Source organism: Haliotis asinina, chromosome 8, assembly GCF_037392515.1.
Source record: "Haliotis asinina isolate JCU_RB_2024 chromosome 8, JCU_Hal_asi_v2, whole genome shotgun sequence".
Lineage (NCBI taxonomy): Eukaryota > Metazoa > Mollusca > Gastropoda > Lepetellida > Haliotidae > Haliotis > Haliotis asinina.
The window spans coordinates 19,332,560-19,354,131 of NC_090287.1; the positions used below are offsets into that span (position 1 = coordinate 19,332,560).

A 21,572-nucleotide genomic window follows, 5' to 3' on the forward strand; every position below is an offset into this window, starting at 1 on the left:
TTGGTTTGTCTCGCCGAAGGCTCCCATTCCATTCTGTTAAAAGGTATTATATGTGAACCCACCTTACGTTATTTCCCACAGTGATATTGCCAGAGTATTGCTGCAGGCGATATAAAACCACCTTCCCTAATGCATATTTGTATACATTTACACCTGTATGCTATGTATATTCCTTATACACCTTATACAAACTGTTCCAGTCATCGCTTTTATTAGTCGGATATTTTACAATACGCCTAGCCATGAATGTTTGATGGGATCGTGACTATCATACTCTGTATAATCGAGTACAGTGGATACTCTCTACTCCACTGAAATACATATCGAGGGTGGTCGCAGCAGTGATAGGTGAGATCCGTTTGGTTATATTGTTCTTGTGTTTATTCGATTGCACAGAAAGCGCTGGTTGTGAGGAAAATATGCAAAACTACCTAGTTTTGTAACGAACTTGCGCTACACTATCATTATAAAAAGGCACGTGGTCAACTCGACTTTCATTATATTTCAGTCCTCAGTTGTCAGACGCGTGATGCGTAATCGTATACAGGTAGGGGTGGGTCTTATCAGCATCTCAGCCACGTCCCGTCAGACTTAACGTCTCATCCATTTCCTGTCGAACGTATCAAGGCCTCGCCAATGTCCTTTCAGACTTACCAACGTCTCACCATGTCACGACGGACTTGTAAACGTGTCATTCGTGATCCTGACAGACCTATCAACGCCTCATCTATGTCAGGGCGGACTTATGAAAGTCTCCCCCACGTCCTGTCAGACTTAACAACATCTCACCCACTGCACGTCCTATCACACTTGGCAACATCTCACCCATGTACTGTCGAACGTATCAACGCTTCACACACCTCATGTCCGACTGATCAACGGAGGTGATTGAGACGTTGATCAGTCCAAGAGGACGTGGCTGATGCGTCGACCGGATGTGGGTGAGGCGTTGGTCAGTCTGACAGCTGGATGAGGCGTATTTCAGTTTGTTACCATACAGATACCATACAGACCTCCGCATGAATATTTGCAGAGGTGGAATAACTTCCTCACCAAGCAACTACATGAATTGTACATTTCACGTGCACTACAACAACCATGCCACTGCTACTTCCGCTTGTCAAACATACTGGTTCATACCAGGAAAATGTGAATAAGGATGTGGTGATACACGACTGCTGGCCATTGGACACCTTCGGTTTTGCACAGGGAAAACGTGACCTAAGTACATCGCGTCAATACAGATCATCTCCATCGCGTTAACATCACGTAACATTACTTGTCACGGCGCAATTACAGCTGTCAAGGTAATGTATATATCTTCAAAAGATCACAGATTGCATTGTTATACAATACATTGTATTTATTTAGACATAAATAGTGTTTTGAATACGTACCTGAGTAAATACGAGCTGCTCTGTACATTAATTGGGTGCTTGAACTACATTTTCAAAATTGCTTTCGTTTCATGTAGCGAAACTGCATACCGTAAATCATGAAATTAATGCGTCATGAATTTAATACGAGTGCAAACGTCTTGTCTAAAATGGGTCATGAATAGTATATATGAACATAGGATGTAACGTTTTCACACTCATCCAGGGACTCCATGGGTATCAGGTACAAACATTGGTTAGATGACGTTTTTACATTAGTTTTTGTCTGGGAAATACATTTCAGTTTGTTATTGCCTATACACGCTGTGTTCATATTCGTATGTAGTCATATTGCTCTGAGTTTGTTATACTTTATATCTGTCCATGCCTTTCTATCTCGACGTTACAACTCTAGTATTAAATTATCGGGACATGTCTATATTGTGTGTGGCGGTCATCCTACACATAGGGGTGGGGGCAGTTGTGCGTTGTGGTGGTCTCATGGTCAAAGCGTGGTCTACTCACGCCTGCGATCCTGGCTCGATTTTTTTCACTTACCAAATATTTTTGTTCTTCCCTGTGGTGATTTGACTATACTAGCGCAAAACCCCAACTCACTCACTCACTCAGTCAGTCATTGTATTTGCATGTTTTGGTAACATAAACCAAAAGACAAAAGTGACTGTGATACAAAAGGTGTATGGGCAACTGAATAAAAAGCCATATTAAACAATGAGATATGCAACTTTATACAATTCTTCTCCAACTGTGCAGACAACAATACACTTACCAGGGGTGTTAATGAATGTATGTGGTTTTACGCCGCTTTTAGCAATATTTCAGCAATAGTACATCAGAGGACACCAGAAATGGGCCTCACACATTGTACCCATTTGGGGAATCGAACTCGGGCCCTCGGTGTGATGTGTCAACGCTTTGGCCACTAGGCTACACCATGGATGTATGTACATGAGTGTTACACTGTCTTAGAGAGAGTAGGGTAGCTTATGACGTTGTAGTCTGTTCTGCGTAAAACAATGGGACACTTGATTGTCTTTCTCTTTAAAACTGCAGTGTATCACTAGAATGGAATTTACAAATGACCAGGCATTTTATGAAAATATAAACTAGTAACTAAGACAAGAGCTATCAGAATTGTTTATTTCAATTTTGACTCGAAAAGTATTGGAACTCCTTTGATCTGCATTAATTCTCCAAACAAAAGAGAAAAATATTGTGTGTGATTCAAATTCACAAATAGATAAAATGTTAATATTAAAGTTATATTTGCTTCGGAGTTTACACCTAATACTTCTCTGCGCACAATCCATGACTAATGCCAAGGACTATCTACGTCTTCGATTCTCCCTGATAATACATAGTCCAATATATACAGGTCCATTTGTGATAGTTGAGACACAAAAATAATTTCATCTTGTATCGAGTGACTCGTCACTCTTCTTTTACATCTCCTAGTAAGAAATCAGATTTAATGTTGCCTTGACGTTTTGCATTTTGGCATGGTCGATGACTGACACAATAATATAATGTCAATACAACACCCACCTTGGTACATTTCGGCTTCCTACACCTAATACAGTTCACCTATGCTAAATGCAATTCACAAAAGAGGAGACATTATCACTGAAGAGGTAAAACAAACAATTTGAGGTTGCCTTTGAACTGGAATGAGATTCGATCTATTGCTCCATTGAATTGTACATTTGTGGAGTTAGCTATGTTGAAGATAATTTGGAGTTACTTCCCTTGAAATTTCCACTCGTACGCACAGTGTGAACGGTTGAAAGAGTCATTGTCAGCTGATCAGAGGCAGTGTTACAACTACATATTGACTAAACAAAGCATACAGAAGAGTCTCAGGAATTTCATAGGGGATAGCTGTGTGCATTGTAAGTATTTCCGTAAGTACTCTTGGTTTCAGAAGATTTAACACTAACAGCTCAGTTAGATTTTACGCTTTTGATGTCTGACACTGACAGACCAGTCACTGAGACAGCCGATTTGGGGACCCATCAATCATTTTCAGGGATTCGAGCCTCGAGGATTGGTCGCACGTGTAGGACTTGCAGCATTATATGTAAATGTGTGGGAGTAGTGCACTTAACCGGAATATTATCGGATTACATTGCTCTAAGGTAAGGTGTGTCTTTAAGGCCTACGGATCGAAAAGGTTCTTTTTTTCGACCCAAAGGTCCCAGAAATGATCGGAAACGGATCCGGTAAGAGAATTCTATTAATTATGATTATTTCGAGGGCTTAGGGTTTATTGTTTAGATTTAACATTATGTTAGGGGAAATATTTCCGCTCGTAACTACTGACATTGTCTTCAATCATTCTACTAAATATGTTTTTTTTTTTCTCATAAAAAGCCAAAACCTAAACGCCAAATCTTACCCTAAACCCCCAAAACAATCCTGATCAATAGAATACATTTCAAGCACGGGTTATGGATGGAGCTCTTACAGGCATGGAATGATAAAGAACAGGGATTATGTCACGCAGGATTGGAATGGGTATGAAACCCTTCCGCTAAATCAGAGACTGTCAGTGAAGGGAGGTGGCACAATTACTGTGATATCACAAGACAGCCCTGAAAGGTGCACTCAAGCCAAGTGAGGAGTAATGCACTTAGCAATTCTGGATTACTCTGCTGTAAGGTAAGGTCTAACACTAAACCCTATGGATGGGAGAGAGTTGTTTGCCTCTAAAGACGTGTAAGGTCGCTAAAGGGTCCCTAACCCTGAGAATCGGAATCAGACCCAGTAAGAGTTCCGCCGTAATCGCCACATTGTTTATTATGACTATTTCTTAGGGTGAGGGCTTAGAGTTACGAATATGTGTTTAAGGTAGGTTTTCCATAAAAAAACAAAACCAGGGATTATGGGCTGAAATCTGTCCAGGTCAGTCCGTTTGAGTCAGAAATGGACTGATGAGTTGCAAATTTTATCATTGTATCAAACATAAATTGCCTCATAAATATAAATAGTACACATGTTTATCATTTACTAATACCCAACATCTTCCTTATATTTGAACATTTTCCGGATTCCACCAAAAAAGTTGTTTAAGAAACTATCATCATTGAAAATGCTCAAGTTGTTTTCTGTTGTGGTAGAGTGAAACCGCAGAAACGGAACAGCCAGTCATGGTGGGGTACATCTCCAAATCTATTCCGGGAGACCTTTTGGCCATAGTGTCATAGTCATGACTTAAAGAGATGAAGTGGTGCCACAGTTGCCTGTTATAAGCCATCCTGAGACCAGTAACCTTGTTCAATGACGTTAGCTAAATTGTTGACACAGTTTTGCTAAGTTTCAGTTGTGATTTTGTTAAGGGATTCCTTAACCAAAACCTCTACGTCACATATTCTAAAAGTTGTGTTTGACCTGGCAACATCTCCTTTGACAATACCCCATACATTTTCAATGGGGTTAAGTTCACAGTGATAGGGTGTAAGTCGTAGAATACAGTGACCCTTACTTTTTATGTAACTGTCAACTTTGTAAAAAGGTAACACCAAGGATCGGAGAGAGTGGCATACCCTCACCTTAAGTATCATAAAGAGTTGTTTGTCTCTAAATATGCATCAACCCCTCAAGAATCAGGATAGGTACCGGGCACTACCCCTAAACTCTAAGGATAATAGACTGGCAGCGAAGGAAGATGGAGCAATTACTGCTATATAGCAAGACAATGCAAGAGCTCACTAGCACTTTAGTGTGATAAGTGCACCACAGCATGGGCTATGCCAGATAAAGTCCACAATAGCCAAGTGGGGAGTAGTGCACTTAAACAATGATAATCAGATTACACTGCCCTAAGGTAAGGTCTAACTTTAAACCCTGCCGATTGGAAAGTGTTGTTTGCCTCTAAAGTTGTGTCAGGAAAGGGTCCCTAACCCTAAGGTTGGAAAGGGATGCTTTTCATGACACACAGTGTTTGATCATGGATCTTCTTTTAAATGTCTATTACCTGTATGTTGAAGGGACAAGAAGCATGTGATGCATTTGCTCAAAATAAGCTGTTACAGATACCCTAAATGATATGCAACTGATACCCTTGTCACGAGCAAGTAACCAAATCATGTGATGTATAAACAAGCATTCTCAAACATCAGAGCCTGTATATGTATACACCTTAGACTAATGCTCAGTCTATGAATATATATAATTTTGATAGTAACAAATACACCCATTTACACTGAAAGGGTGGGAGCTGTGGAAGTCTTGACTTGTGTCATTTAGAGCTTTAGCTTTGCAGGCAGTGGGGAAAATAATCTGATTCAGGGACTCAGTCAGACTAATGTACATGTGAGCATCACAGATCCATGGACAACAAGTTCATTTCAGGGTTCATAAGGACTAGAACAAAGACTTCATTTTCTACTGAAAGTAGTTAACTGACCTATATAAGTAAAGCTTCCACCCTTGCTAAATTAGGCTTGAATCATGAAGGTAAATTTTGACAGAAAAGTCAGTGTTTAATCCAGTTAGCATCATTTTATAGAAGCCACCTTCCGTCCACAAACTGATACGGGTCTTCTGTGCAGGTTTCCGTCAGGTGCAGTAGACATCTGACACAGATTTTTTACAAATCTTTTTATTTTTCATTTTTTGTGCTCATGTGATCTGTGCTTTTGAGATATTGCCCATATTGCAACAGGAATCTTGATTATTGATCAGATTGTCTTGACTAAAGTAAGTAGTAGCATTGTGAGAGGTGGAATTTTATTGTTGATGACCAGGAAGGTCAAATCGGCTACATGACACTTAATAGCTGGTATTGGTGCTATGTCCCAAATTCCAGTCAAGTTCAACCAGGATGGAAACTAGACGTTTACACACAGTTGAATCCCTTGACAAGTTTGCACTTGTCCTGGCGGCCAGTGAATAGTGTATTGATTGTTACCCAAAATATACAAATGTTATTTTGGACCAGTGAAGTACAAACAAAACTAAGAATTATTGTCAGTTCACAGGTCCTGTGATCTAGTGGGAAATTTTCAAAGGTTTCTAGCAGTGACCATGTCCAACAAAGCTATTTTCATTTATGTGATATCACTGCTCTCTATTCCCTCATCATAATAACTATGCAGACATGTTTACTACCAGTTTCATGACACTCATTTGATATTGCAGGTATCAGGCAGAGACATCCAGCAAAGAAGATGCTGAGAAACGCAATGTTACTGTTTGTGAGCTGTCTTGTCATAGTGTATGTTTACATCAACATCATAATGTTTCTCAGTTACTATGGTTACCTTAGGATCAAAATGTTGAACATGGAGTACTGAAATTCATGAATATTCAGATGTGAAAATGTTGGTTAATTCCTTTAATTATTGTTAATAATGATTATACCTTTATGTGTGTTTGGGGTTCTTGTTCACCATGTTCCTTTGTATAATCCATTTGGAATTATATCTGTTTTTTAATATATGATGTTTTTATTTTCATCATGCCCATTCTTTGCTGCTGAGAATAGATGTAACAAATATGTTCAGTTATGTATGGTTTTCTTGACTGAAAATATATCTTATTGATCGTTGATATAATTATGATATAGAGCTTATGAATGAATTATAAAAGGAGTCAGCAGTAATTGAGAAATCTGTTTGTTTGAAAATTGAAATTAGAAAGCCTGATGTGTAAGAATTTATAGGATCCATTTTGTCAGAGAAACATTTAATTGTTCTATGTATATCCATCAAGTACTTTTTTTAATTCTGACTCTATTTCATTCTTTTTTAGCTGTTAAGATATTATTTGCTTAACTCTGTTTCCTTGACTTTCAGCATTGTAAGTGCAAGGAGTGAGTTTGACTTCTTTGCATTTTCCCAACAGTGGGCTCCTTCTGTATGCATTGATGCATCTTCAGAGGTAAGTGGCAATATGTCCATGTGTGAACATTGTTTAATTTCTATTTAAAGTAAATGATGTGATTGTGTCCGTAAATTATTTTAGTTTATGTCAGTTGAGGAGACCTTGGTTATTCTATTGAATAAATTGAGTGAATGAGTGAGAGTTTGAGTGAGCGAGGGAGGTTTTATGCCACTGTTAGCATTATTCCAGCTTAGGGTGTGCTATAGGGAAATTGTTGATTCGTTTGAGTGGCATTCTGGAAGTTTGTGGTATAGACATGATAGAGATGACAAGACTTCATGGATGATCAACTTCTTTATTTTCACAATCATGAATGGCGACATTGCGTGTAGATTCTAGTACTGTTTTGGAGGATGTTTAGTTGTATTAGAATCTACCAGGTATACTGAAACATCGTCCTTGTCAAAAAGAAAGTTGATCTTCCATAAATTCTTGTCATCACCAGAAATTTTTGTCACACATTGTACCTGTGTGGGGAAATGAACCACATCGTTGCACCTGATGAGTGAACACTTTTACTGCAAGAATAACCTAATGTCATGTATGTGTGGAAAATGGCAAAAGTGTCTTTCTGTAAACTAGTCATGTTTTGCCTCTGTTGGTAATTTTCAGAAAATGTTTGTAGATTAATTTGTCATTTAAGCCGTCATGAATATGTCTATTGTTGTAATACAGCATAAATGTGCCATTCCGGAAGAGGTGACTGGATGGACTATTCATGGTTTATGGTAAGTTCCCAAGGAAACAAGGTTCCATGTCGGTGGCCATTAAATCAAAAAGTACATAAGTTGAAGTAAAGGAGATGATTAATAACCAATAATAGTCAGATAGAGATTTAAATAAAGAATTAAGTGTTACTAATAAACCCAACAAACAACCTAAAAAGGAGATGTGATCACTGTAAGATTAGAGTTTGAACTAATGTTACACAGGTCAAGTGTCAAGATTAGTATTGTGATTGTTTAAAGAGGTTGGATAGCTTTGTGCACATACCTTATGCCATGGGATGTAGCAGTAAGAGCATGTATCTTTATGCTATGCAGTTGTTTTCCTTTTTCTTGCTTTTTATCATACTTCTTCCATTGTGGCACTTTCCATAGTATTTTAATTATTGAACACTAACAAAGAAAGGCCACACCAGCATTTATCCTGCTGCTGTTGTTGGTTGGTTGGTTTTACAGTTTTAGGGTGACATGGGCCATTTACACATTGACTCCACTTAAATAACAACCGTATGTATATTATCCTGCTGTAAACCTGGCAAGAGTTACCTCCCCGTTTTGAATTTAATTAGAATGGTGTTTTAATTGGAGATAATGTCAACACCCTCATGTAACAAAATTGCTTTATTTTTTAGTATTAATCTAGTGTGAATTTACATGAAAATCATTTTATAAAAAAAATCTTGTCATTATTAAAAAAATTTTCATGCATGAATCAATATTTTTCGAAGTATATTTTAGAAGTTTATTACTATGTCAAATCCTACATAGTGCCTTGAAAATAGATTTTCCTGCTTAGTTTCATATCAGTAATATCAATAATGAAGTATCTTTGCAGAAAATCACATGGTGAATAATAAAAGTGAACAATTTACTTTTAAGAGAACCTTTATTGACATATTACTTTGTACAGATGGTACCACAAGGCCGTGGTGACCTAATTTTATTACATAATCACATTTGGGACACATTTTTCTACAGAATGATACGATTTGATATTTTGTTTCCAGCCTCCTTAACGTGGTTATAAGTAATATGTAAAATGACAGTGCACATTGTTTCTTTCTATAGGCCCAACAGCCACAGTGGTAACGAGCCCAGTGACTGCAACAGCTCCTGGCCATTCAATTATGATGCCATCAAAGTGCGTGGTCCAAGAATAGCCTGGAATCTATCAGTGCATGATTAGTTTCTTTTGATTCATATTAGCCGCTAATAGCGCATCTGCTTACATTTATATGTACTGAAAATATTCTAAATTCAAGTTCTGTCCAGAACACTCCAGAAAGTTTGAACTGTGTATACTTGCATCAAGGAAACCAGCCTCTCATATCATTTGATAGCATGGTAAGGACTTTTGAAAGATTATAATTCCAGTCTTGAACATTTTTATTGTGAGGTTGTTACATGACTTCATTATTCAGCAATATTTGTTACTTTGTAAAAAATATTTTTTGTTGTTATCTTTTATTCCATTCTTTATTTTAGTCATTGGAGTCCAATCTGACTGCACAATGGCCCAACTTGTTCATTGATACACCCAAGGACGACTTTTGGTAAGTATAGTTATGTGGACTATAACATTGTAAGTTCTTACTAACATTCAAATGATAAGGGTCATTCTGTCATCTTGATGTGCTAATGAATGGACATTTCTGGGATTATTGAATATTTGTATGATACAAGGAATGATCACCAAGTCTGCCCCTTTAAAGGTCACATGCAACGTAAAACACAACTTTGCAGATTCTGGTACCTTTCGGTATGCACTTACTGAAACAAATCATCAAAAATGCCAATTCAACCTATAAAGTTGAAAAAAACGCAATGAAAAAAAACGTTTCACTAAATTCCCCCCAGCGCTGGGGGAAAAACTGGTTTCAACAGCTGTGCTGCACTGCGTCCATAACGCATGCGCAGTGAATATGTTCGCGGAGCTTGAAACAGTATGCATGTCCAGTGTCTGAGGTCGTGAGCAGTAGTCTAATGTTGGTTGTGTACACAAACAAGTAAATAATCTACTCGTTACGTACAAAAACTTGTTGATTGTGGTAAGCAGTCTCTGCCACAGAGAAAACTCAGTGTTTGGTTTATTCACACCTATGTGTCTGTCTGCCTGTCTGCTTAAGACAACATGCAATACACAGCTTCAATCATTGACCACATGCAATTTGAACTTAACACCTATCAGACTATACGACATAAAGAAAATAAGTTGATTTATGGCTCGTGCACCCGAGTCCTGTGTCTGCTACATTATGTAATTAGGCACGTGTGATACACATAACATGTTTTTATGTCTATGGGTTGCAAACAAACTATATTCATTTTTTTCGGATGACTGGATCTGACGGAAAATGGTGCAAACTCTTGACAGTTTCAAGCCCTGCTTTGTACTTGGACGAATGACAGATTCCAGCCACGCAGTAGTTTACCATCTCTACTGAGATGATTTTTGATTGGATCGAGCGCAAATTCAGAGAACGTGTATTTTCCAAACCCAACATCTCTATATACATTCTTCATGGATAACGACTTCTTTTAGTGTATATGATTTTGTTTGACAACAGTATATGAATCCATACAGAAACGACGCATCAAGTACACAAAAAGAAGTTGTTATCCATAAAGAATCTTACTTTCTTGTGACTGGCTATACTTCTAAAATGCCCATCAAATAGATCATCTTTCTGTACACACAATGAACCCTCAGCATATCAGCAAATGAACCAGCTAATCGGAAGCCGTCGTTACACTTGAGTGCATAGCCACCCACTATGACTGGGTTCGGTCTCCCGAGGGCTTCGTTTCAGGGGAAGTAAACCCAAGTACAAAATATTGCACTTTTGAATCGCGATTGTACGCTTATAATTTTCTTTATTTGTTTTTATAAAAGCAGCAGTGTATATTATATGTCATGAATAAGTGATAAATGTGTTTTAATTATGTTCAATTTTTTGGTTGCATGTGACCTTTAAAGTATACTTGCATTGGTGCAATTTCTACACATTTGCTGACATTGTGTAATGTCATTGGGGGTCAGTGAGATAGCCTATTTAAAGTGTCTGCTCATCTTGCTGAAGACCCAGGTTCAAATCCCCACATGAGTAGAATGTGTGAAGCCCATTTCTGGTGTCTCCTGCCATCATATTGCGTGAATATTGCTAAAAGTGGCATAAAACCATGTTCATTCATTTGCTGTGATGTTGTGGTACTGTAGGCAGCCTTTCATGGCAAGCAATTAGAGGGAGCTATCTCCCCATGCATTCTTTCTTAGTAAGATTTTTCCAGTATTCATGATTGATGGAAGTGTAGTAAAATCCTTGACAATGCCTGCTTGTGCTGCAGGTCGCATGAATGGGAGAAACATGGCACCTGTGCCACCAGTCTGCCAGCCACTGACAATGAATTACACTACTTTTCTACAGCCCTTCAACTCAACACCAAGCTCAAATTACAACAGTAAGTAATGATTAACCACTCTTAGCTGATCCATGACCTGACAAATGATCCCAATTTGCATACATGGGAACATAATCTTTAACAGTAATAAATTCTTCATCTTATCTTGAAATGTTTGAAACAGCCATAAATGTAACATGTCTGTTTTCTCTCATTACAACAATTTAGAAAAGAGGGACAGGTTTTTCCACTGTGCACTTTCTGGCACCTTCATGATTACAGTGTGTTATGGTGGTGAAAATGGTCACTTTATTTCCTATCCCCATTACAAACAATGCAGTAAAGTGTTGGCTCGTCACATGGAAAACCTACCTGACTGACGGACTGACGGACTGACGGACGGACGGACGGACGCACGCACGCACGCACGCACGCACGCACGCACGCACGCACGCACGCACGCACGCACGCACGCACGCACGCACGCACGCACGCACGCACGCACGCACCAGCATAACTGAACATTCTGTATGTACATGTAAAATGTACTCAGTGGGTATTTTGTAATCCCCTCGGCAGGTAATGCAGGGGGATATAATGGAAGCATTGTCCGGAGCATAACTTGAAAACGTGCCTTTGCTATTTACAAGGTTTGGGCATTTTATTTTTCCTGGTTTCCATGGAAACAATTCAGACTTAGTCCTAAAATGGAGGGATGGGCTTCCTTTCCGGAGCACAACTCAAAAACCATTACATATCTTTCAACAGATCTTGGCAGATACATGAGACAGATCTTGAAGTGGTTCCTTTTGCTGTTTACAGATATATGGCAATTATATTTTTCATGATTTCCATGGAAACAATTCAAACTTAGTCTACAAAAGCATCAAGTAACTGTCAGATAATTTGTGCTTTCAAATATGTTGGGGCTGGTGGGGTATGTCATCTTCTGAAGATGCTGGTTTCAAATTGTTGTAGGGAATGTATTTTTAACTGCAAAATATATGAAGAATATTCCTTGTTTGTTTCTCATTTTCATATGGAATGTTTCTTTAAAGCATTGTCATTAACCTGTCATCATTACATTACCATGAGTGCTTCTGATATTGATTACGGTATTTCTCAAAGCTAACTAGTACTTTCACCTGTTGCAGGGTGCTGAAGATTTTTGATGTCGTCCCTTCAAAGGACACAGGCTACAATGTGAGTCTCTCATCACCTTAACAGTCACTGGGGGATCAGGGTTGGAGGATGGGGTGGAGAGAAGCAGGAGGGAGAGGATGAGCTGGAAGATGGGTGTGGAGCTGAAGGGAGGGTTTGGGGCTGGAGGGAGGGGATGGTATTGAGGTAGGGTGAAGCTCCAGTCTAAGTAAACTTAGTCTCAGTACTTTTTGTTACACTCCACTACTGAGTCTAACAATACCTAGTAACCTAGAGGTTGTGTCAGCTAAATATGGGGTAGATCTGGAGGGAGGGGGTGGATCGAGGGAGGAGTAGCTCTGGAGGGAGAGGATAGGTCTGGAGCAAGTGGATTGAACTGGAGGGAGGGGTTAGCTGGGCGTGAGGGATGGAATTGGAGGTTGGAGTCGTTTGATGTGGAAGTGACGGCAAAAGGGCAAACCCCATTATTTTCAGCCACCTTTCACATTACTGTGTAACAGCCAAGTTAATTCAAGACTGGGGTATTACATGTATCTCCCTCCCCTACCCACCTTTACCATCCTTGATGATGTCTGTTGATCCCTTCTATATACACAATATGTTTTATGTTACATCAGTCTGTGCCAGCCATAATTTAGTCAAGGGCCTGAACATGGGTGTCAAAATATTGTCAGTTTGTTTAGTGTTATGTACATGCATGAGTGAGTAAGGTTATTGTAATGTCACAGAAATATCATGCTGGGGTACACTAGAAATGAGTAGGAATTAATGTACCCATGTCATGAATTGAACCCAAGTCATCACCCTGATAAGTGATTGCTTTACCCACTAGGCTACCCCACCTGCTCTTGTACTCATGCTATATGAGTGAGTGAGTGAGTGAGTTTAGTTTTACATTGTCGTTAGTAATATTCGATCAATATGATGACAGGGGACATCAAAAATAAGGGAATCGAACCCAGGTCTTCAGTGTGATGAGTGAATGCTTTACCCACTAGGCTGCCCCCTGACCTGAATGTTTTGAATACAGACCATAAGTAGTAGCATTTACGTGACTGAGGAGGACCTTTACTAGATTTTACTGGTGTCTGTACTTAGTTTTCATGGCTGAATGAAATAATGTCTGGACAAATGGCTGCACCTCTGTATTCTGTTTAGATGGAAACATGTATTTCCAGAAAAGTCAGATACTAGTATACACTTTACTCAATACATGTTTTATGGATATCACTCAGTGTTAAAAATGGTAACCTTATATATGGTTGTTTCATAATTATAACATGTTTCACATGTTTAGAATTGAAGAGTATTCTTGGTAGTTTAAAGTTATAATAATGAAGCATGTAAACCAATATTGAATGAGTTCATGGTCTCATATTCTATGTTACCTTGCAGGCAACAGAAGTCCGCAATTTGTTGGAGAAATACTTTGGATCAACTCCAGTGTTGCAGTGCACATACCAAAAGGTACATGTTGTTAAGTTGACCAATTGGAGATCATTCTCATCCCATAGAGGTAACTCAAGTCGTATCTTCCCACATAACCTCTGTTCTAATATGGCCATACTTCCTGATCGCTTGTAAAATACCCTAGCGACAAAATATCATAACACAAATTATCTCCCTTCTTTATATCTAATGAGAACACATGTTATATTGACATGTATCCAATATGGTGGCCGCCATGGTGTTAGTTGATCTACATGTGAAGGATAGATTTGGTGTTTCATGTTTAACTAACATTCAGAAAATAGCAATAGAGAGTGCAGGAACCAATGGACAAGATCTTTTGTTGGGACTGAAACTGGTAATGGCAAGTCCCTAACTTACAAGAGAGCGATGGAGATGTCATAGATCTGCCGTTGCATGACTGATTTCTGTCCAGAAGAAATCATTGCACATCATTTAGGGGAAGAGGCTCTAGTTTTCCCTAAAGCATATGGAAATTATCCAGGCTTTGCATGTGATCACTTTTGAAAAAACATCACTGATTGCACAACAAAATCTGATTGCAAACAATCACAAATCTCGAACACTCCCACTAAGAAAGGGCTGTACTAGAACAGAGGTATGTGGGAAGCTATGACTTGAGTGACCGCATAGGAAGCGAATGCATGAAGATTTGAGATGCAACATTTATGCTTGCATTAAGAATCATTTGCCCATGTCAGTAGTCATTTCCTGTGGTAAGAATGTCCACTGGTTTCTGTCAAGCCTATATATAGTGGCCTTTTCAACCCTGGATCTGAACAGAGTGTGACTTTGTGTTGAGCTTGAGTAGAGTCCCGTTTGATCAGGTCACTGTTCTCATTTGAATGGCTTCACAAAATTGAGGACTACTATAGAATGTAACCTGATAGCTGATAAGAAAAATGTACAAACTTTCTCCCTGGGCAGACAGAAAAAAATGGCTGGTTACTACAGCAAAGACACAGACGAGTGTGATGAATGTATTCCATCTCTCATGTGTTATAGTGTCATTAAACACAGTATCAAGTAACACATGATGTTGCATCAACATGAACCCTCTGCGTGGATTGTCTCCCAGTCACTGAATGAATCTTCAGTCATTCAGATTTACAAATTTCAGTCATTCAAATGAAATTTGCACTGAGATATGTATAAGGCATGAAATGTTTGCCAGTGTTGATTAAAAACCTTCAAAGACAGAAATTATTTGTCATTGCGTGATTGTTGGAAGAATTTCAGTGCAAGTATCATTTAAGCTTAAATATTTTTCTATCATTATACAGAAAGGACAGAATTTATCAATATCAACTTAAGTATTATTTAGAAATACTGTTTCTGTCAGTTAAAATAAAGAAATTGATATTGAAGCGATAAAGTTGATCTTTTCTATAAAGATGGAGAACCACAACAAATTTAACAAATTTCATGTTTGAGTGTTTAAGAGATGTAATCATGGAAGTGGTGCAACAATGATTTGAAATATTGAATAAATATAGTTTCAATAAACATGATAAAAACAAAATTACCCCTATGTTAGCGCATGCTATACTATACAACATCATCCCCAAACACTGAATTAACAATCAAAATATTGTCTGAGATCATCAAAGTGTTCAGCAAGTTTCATTACTGTTCTCCAGGCAACAAAGAGGCAGTTTTTCCTCCAGATTGAGCTGTGTTTTGACAAGTCCTTTAAGCTAATGGATTGTGGATCCAAAGAGCAAGCCACTGAGCCTGAAGAGTGCCGAGCTTCGGAAGTAACCTACCTCTATCCTCTCCCTTCCTCAAGTTCTACGAAAAGGAATTAAATCTACATTTTAGAAAATAATTTATTTTTGTAAGTTTCAGCATAAAGTATTATACTTGAAAAAAAACCCACTTGATATTTGTTATGGTCTTAGCTATTTCACTATCAGTAATACTACTCAAAAGAAGTTGAGGAAATTGAGGTTCTGATGTTATTATAGTTGATATATTTTCGTGGCATGACAGATGACTCATTGTAATATAGAAGAATCATTTATTCTTTAACTTCTTTTGAGGAGTATTAATTTATAAATAAATATACTGCTGAAGTCTTGAAGGATGAGAAGTTTCTGATAACTGTTTTATCAGGAGTAGATATTTCAGTATTTCTGATTTTGTGATTCCCCTCAAAAGTGCAATTTATTCTGTGAGGCATTTTGAATATTTCCTCTTGTGGATGTTGATTTTCCTCATGGGTTCAGAATGTGAGGCCCACTGCTGATTCCCCACAAATATTGATATTGCCAGAATATTGCTAAAAATAGGAGTAATACTAAACTCACTCACTCACTGGGGAGATTCAGTCATGTTTATTTGTTGACAGAGTGTTGATGTAACTAGGAAATAAACGAAATGTTTGGGTGTTTTTTAGAATAATAAATAAATGTTTTCTGTTACAGGGCACAGTAAAATATATTTTTGTTGTGAATTCATTTCAAGGTGCTACACACATGTATATCCGCCTCTTCTTGTTGTTGTTTAGGAAATGGGTTAGTCAAATAGTTAAAGTGTCCACTCTTTAACTCTTTTTTTTCTGCATTGAGGCCATAATGAATTAATCATGTGGTTTCCATCCTGTCTGGTGAAATCAATTCAAGTACAAAGTAACTTTTCATTCTTAAATAGACAAGTCAATCTGGAACATATTATAGAAGGTATGTGTACATGGAAGTATAGCTGTTACAAAATGAATTATTGAATCATTGAGAACTAATTCATGTCTGGTTAGGGTCTGGTTAGGTAGCCTAATGGATGAAGCAATCACTTGCCCCATAGGAGACCCAGGTTTGATTGCTCACATGGGCACGCATGAAGCCTGTTTCAGCTGTCCCCTGCTGTGAGATTGCTTGAATATTGCTGAAACCAGTGTAAAACTCACGTCCGGTTGACAGTCCTTAATCTCAGGAAGTTGGCATGAACATTTCAGGTTCTCGGTGATCACGCCAACAATATTTACATTCTGTAAGGTGTGTCTACCTATGTTACAAACTTTCCATATCTGACATTGTTGAACTTTCAACAAGGAAGGACTGTTATCATGGTTTCAGAGAGGTGTAGTCGTATATTTCAATTTTGCTAACCATCTATGTTGTTTTTAACAAGATGCCAGGGTTGTTTTGTCTTATGCCACTATACCAGAGCCCTGATTGAATCTAATTCAGTTTTGAGTGAGTATGGTTTTACTCCCGTGTCATATTTTCCAGCAACATCATGGATGGGGATTGGCTTTAACCTCTTGGCTACCATGCCACTAAAACAAAAACAAACCTAGAGGGACACACAAGGAAACAAGACAGTGCAACACTCATGTACATACATAAATGGTGTAGCCTAGACAGTGCAACACTCATGTACATACATAAATTGTGTAGCCTAGTGGTTAAAGTGTCAACTCATCACTCCGAAGGGCTGGGTTTGATTCACAATGTGGGTACAAGGAGTGAAACCCATATCTGGTGTCCACAACCTTGAATTTGCTAGAATATTGCAGAACAAAGCCATACTCACTCCTCCGTAAAAGGCAGCATACCTTGTATGGCAGCATCACTACTGTGCATGAATACAACATGGTGTAAGTTAAGATCAGGCATCACGATATGGTCATTGTTGTGTTGTTAACAGAATATTTCCTTTGCCATGTAAGTGACTAAGTTGGAGATTCATCTCTTCTTTACCGTTATTGTGTCTAGGAATTGTTCACTTGGTAATAATGCCCTCTAATGACCACACAACATATACTGTTACTCTTTTTATAAAAAGTTAGCAAAGTCAAAACTGAATGCATTCTGATATTAAGAAGAAATATCTTACATCAGAAGGAATAGAGTTTTATCAGCAAGTGTATGGTAGATGTATAGTTGTGAAAAGATTGAGAATGGCATTTGGGATTGTCAGGTGTATCATATGTTTATTCTGAAATGATACCTGGCTATATGGCCGAAATATATAGCAATGTAAAGTTACATGTGAAGGCGCTGAGCAACTATATACGCCCAAGACCCATTGTTACTTAATGCTAGAAAGTCATTGAATTAAAGATTGAGCTTGAAATAAATATCCGCTTGAAAGAATTTGTCTGGATGCAACTGTACAGATATTAATTAATGTTTGCTGCCTGACAATATGCATGAGTTTGATGCACAAATGAAAAGATTGTTACATTACGGTTATGAAGCTAACACATGATTTCCGGAGAGTTTGTGTAGGGAGGAAAGCTCTCTAGCATCAGAGTTGTATTTGATATGGCGCTCAACTTTTCATGTTGTCTTGACAAGTGGCTTCTGTGTCATAAAAGAACCTTGATCATTGGCTTGTTACTTTGAACATTGTGTCTTTCCAACCAGATATGAACTTAAAATCTTTGTCTTTATCATTTACTGGCTAAAATCAAAACTTCGAATTTTCTGCATTGATATTATAAGTGACAAAAAGGCCTTTGGTATGTAAAAATAATACACTTTTTGTAGACCACAAGAGTCCATGTACTTTTTCTTGCTTAAAGTGCTACAAGATAGTTATGTAATGACCTGCTTGTAATCTGCATTCTAATTTAATCTTATTTACGATTTAAACCTATTTATGCTTTAATCCTGTATTTTCATATTTACTTTTGTATGTTACTCTAAGCCAAAATTTTGCAAACACATTTAGCTGAGGCTGAATGTGAACTTCCATGTCAAAATGTTCTCAGGAATATGCAATAAAAATTTATTTACAGTGTATGCTTTGATCACAGACATCGTAAGTTATTAAGTGTTGTTTGATTTGACATTACCAACCCTACTGTATAAACGTTCACACACTCAGTACTGATTTTCTGGTGGCCTGCTCAAACGTATGGGATATTTATGTTGCAGGTTACATGATTGGTGAATTAGTAATGGTGACTGGGTTAGATGTCATAATCAGATACTATTTTGTGAACTCACGTTTTGGTGAAGGCTAGTTTTGTGTATTTCCTGTTACCGCCTGTATGTTATCATGTGTTTGTTGTTGATGTCTTTGTGGAGCAGGTGTGTGTGGGGGATATCTCCATGTTCAGAAAAATGTGAGAAGTCTTATGTTCAGAAATTGTGAGACATCTTTATATTCAGTAACTTGTGAGACATCTTACATTCAGTAAATAATTAAACATCTTTACGTTCATTATATTTTGAGACATCTTTATGTTGAGTAAATTGTGAGACATGCTTACGTTCAGTAAATTGAGAGAGATCTGTATGTTCAGTAAATTGTGAGACATCCTTACGTTCAGAGACATCTTTACAGACAGTAGATGGTAAGACATATTTACATTCACTAACTTGTGAGACATTTATATGTTCTGTAAATTTTCAGACATCTTCATGTGCAGTTAATTGTAAGACATCTTTATGTTCAGTGATTTTTGAGACATCTTTAGGTTGAATAAATTGTGTGAGGTCTTTGTTTTCAGTAAATGTTTAGACATCCGTATGTTTTGTAAATTGTGAGACATCTTATTTTCAGTATTGACATGACATGGGTTGCAATGACATGTAGCTATTGCTGAGGTCAAATTCAAGACTGGTACACATTGATAGTGATGGTTGCAGCCATGTAGGTACCAGTTCCAGATGTAAGGCAACTGGTTACAACTATTGGGATGATTCTCTACTGTGATACCATGTATAAGTGCTCTGGAAATAAAAGTGGGAGTTACTGTGGCTGAATGGGTCAGGTGCCTGACTCTGATAGTGTGGGTCTGAATCCCTGATGGGACCCATCCTAGCAATGTATTTTAATTGAATCTTTACTAATAAAGTGTAATCCCAAGTATGATATATATTACATCTGACCACTTTGTAAATGGCATTGTGTATTCGTTCCTATAAGGGAACTAGTCTCTCTGCTGCCTAGTTGTCCACTATGCATTCCATGGTCCTACGTGAAACTCCACAAACCACAAACCATAAGGACCTCCAGGTTGATAATTTGGAAAGAAGTGGGGAGAATTTGTTTTCAAAAAGGCAGCTGAATTTTCCAACTAAAATCTTGAGAGAAACGTTTATGCTTCAGGTTGTTGAGAAAATGTGCAACCATCTACTTAAAAAGTCTTTGTAGGATGAGTAAATATGTTTATCCTACTCAGGTGCTTGTTGTAAAACATGGTCTAATCACATTCAGTTAAACAACGTATCTGTTTTATCACCCATTGCTTGGAAATAGCTAACCTGCATACACCACCACAGTTCCCTTCCCAGCGTATGGAATTGATGGTCGTACATCACTGATGTTACTATGCAGTGGTCTATCTTCAGGGTTTGGATACTTATTTATTGAGCTATTTAGTACTATATTTTGAAAATAAATATTTTTGACTCTTACATTGTTCTTGTGTATGACTGTGTTGTTTGTTCAAGTCTTGCAATGAGGGGCACTATGGTAGCCTGGTGGTTAATGTGCTTGCTCGTCACGATGAAGGTCCGGTTTCGATTCCCCACTGCCTTACTGGTTCAGAAGCAAGAGGAGAGAAGCATGGCATCTCTGGTCCGCCCAACAAGGCTATCTTATCAATGTAACTGTTTAACAACAGTAATTGATTAACAATAGTCGTCTTGGTTATAAGGTTTCATTTACCATTTCCTGATCCAGTTTTAACCATAATATTGTTTCGATTTTCTATCTTCATTATATGTTATATCAGTTGAGCAACATAGCTTTCCAATATTGAGGGTTATAAAAACACATAATTTATCATACGCGCTTCTTGAAATATGATGAGGTTATACAACAACACCAGCCCAGATTCTGTACTTCAACAAGCACTTTGTGAAGGGAGCTTTCAGTGAAGATTATCATCTGACTGCTGGCTGGATAATTTTGTGTTTGAGTTTTGTTTTCTTTAAATCCATCTAGTAAGATGGACCATATTTGTCCATATTTAGTTATGTTATGTGTTTTTCAACACAATGATTTATGCAAAATATGTGCTCAGAAATTGCTTTGAATGTGGGTATCAGTTTACACCCATTCAAACCTTTTGATAAAAAAAAAAATAAACAGCTCTATACCTGCTTACAACAAACATAACGGTACGGTCAATTTCACGTAATATTGCCATATTCGATGCATATTTCTCAGCACACAGGAATCGTTTAAAATACCTTTTTCTTGATATGGAAGGCCTCATATTTCCGATGCATACCCCCAAATCGAGGATATTACATGCTGTCGTAAAAGAGAAGTATGTGTTGTTATAAAACAGTCTGTACACAGGAAAATAGCTTTAGAAGCCAGTCCAAATTTAATTGGAGTCCCCATTTTAAATAAAACGAATGTAGGACATTTGACTGCCTCTGCAAATTTACAACAGTGAAAGAGAATAGAACAACATCCGCGAATAGAGCAGTATAAGATCAAGTATATCTTTGGTTACAAATGTACCATGGCTACATCTGTCATACAATTCGTGTACTAATTCATTTATGAAACAAATGAACAGAACAGGGCTGAGGATACAGCCTTGACGAATACAACTGGAGGTAGAAAA

At 37.8% G+C, this 21,572-nt stretch overlaps 1 protein-coding gene across 4 annotated transcripts; it reads left to right on the top strand.

Moving 5' to 3' along the window:
- The first annotated feature begins 1,240 nt into the window (after positions 1-1,240).
- Positions 1,241-20,406, top strand: LOC137294942 (ribonuclease Oy-like). Of its 4 annotated transcripts, none has more exons than XM_067826161.1 (10): positions 1,241-1,307; positions 6,537-6,612; positions 7,193-7,277; positions 7,956-8,008; positions 9,074-9,146; positions 9,491-9,558; positions 11,351-11,464; positions 12,559-12,607; positions 13,961-14,032; positions 15,676-20,406. In XM_067826161.1, exons 2-10 carry the CDS (start codon positions 6,566-6,568, stop codon positions 15,841-15,843), a joined length of 729 nt encoding a protein of 242 aa, XP_067682262.1. In that variant the 5' UTR covers positions 1,241-1,307; positions 6,537-6,565; the 3' UTR covers positions 15,844-20,406. The 4 variants fall into 4 exon arrangements, with proteins under 4 accessions (XP_067682262.1, XP_067682260.1, XP_067682263.1 ...); XM_067826159.1 differs by lacking the exon at positions 1,241-1,307 and adding an exon at positions 3,173-3,286; XM_067826162.1 differs by lacking the exon at positions 1,241-1,307 and adding an exon at positions 3,195-3,298.
- The last annotated feature ends 1,166 nt before the right edge of the window (positions 20,407-21,572 follow it).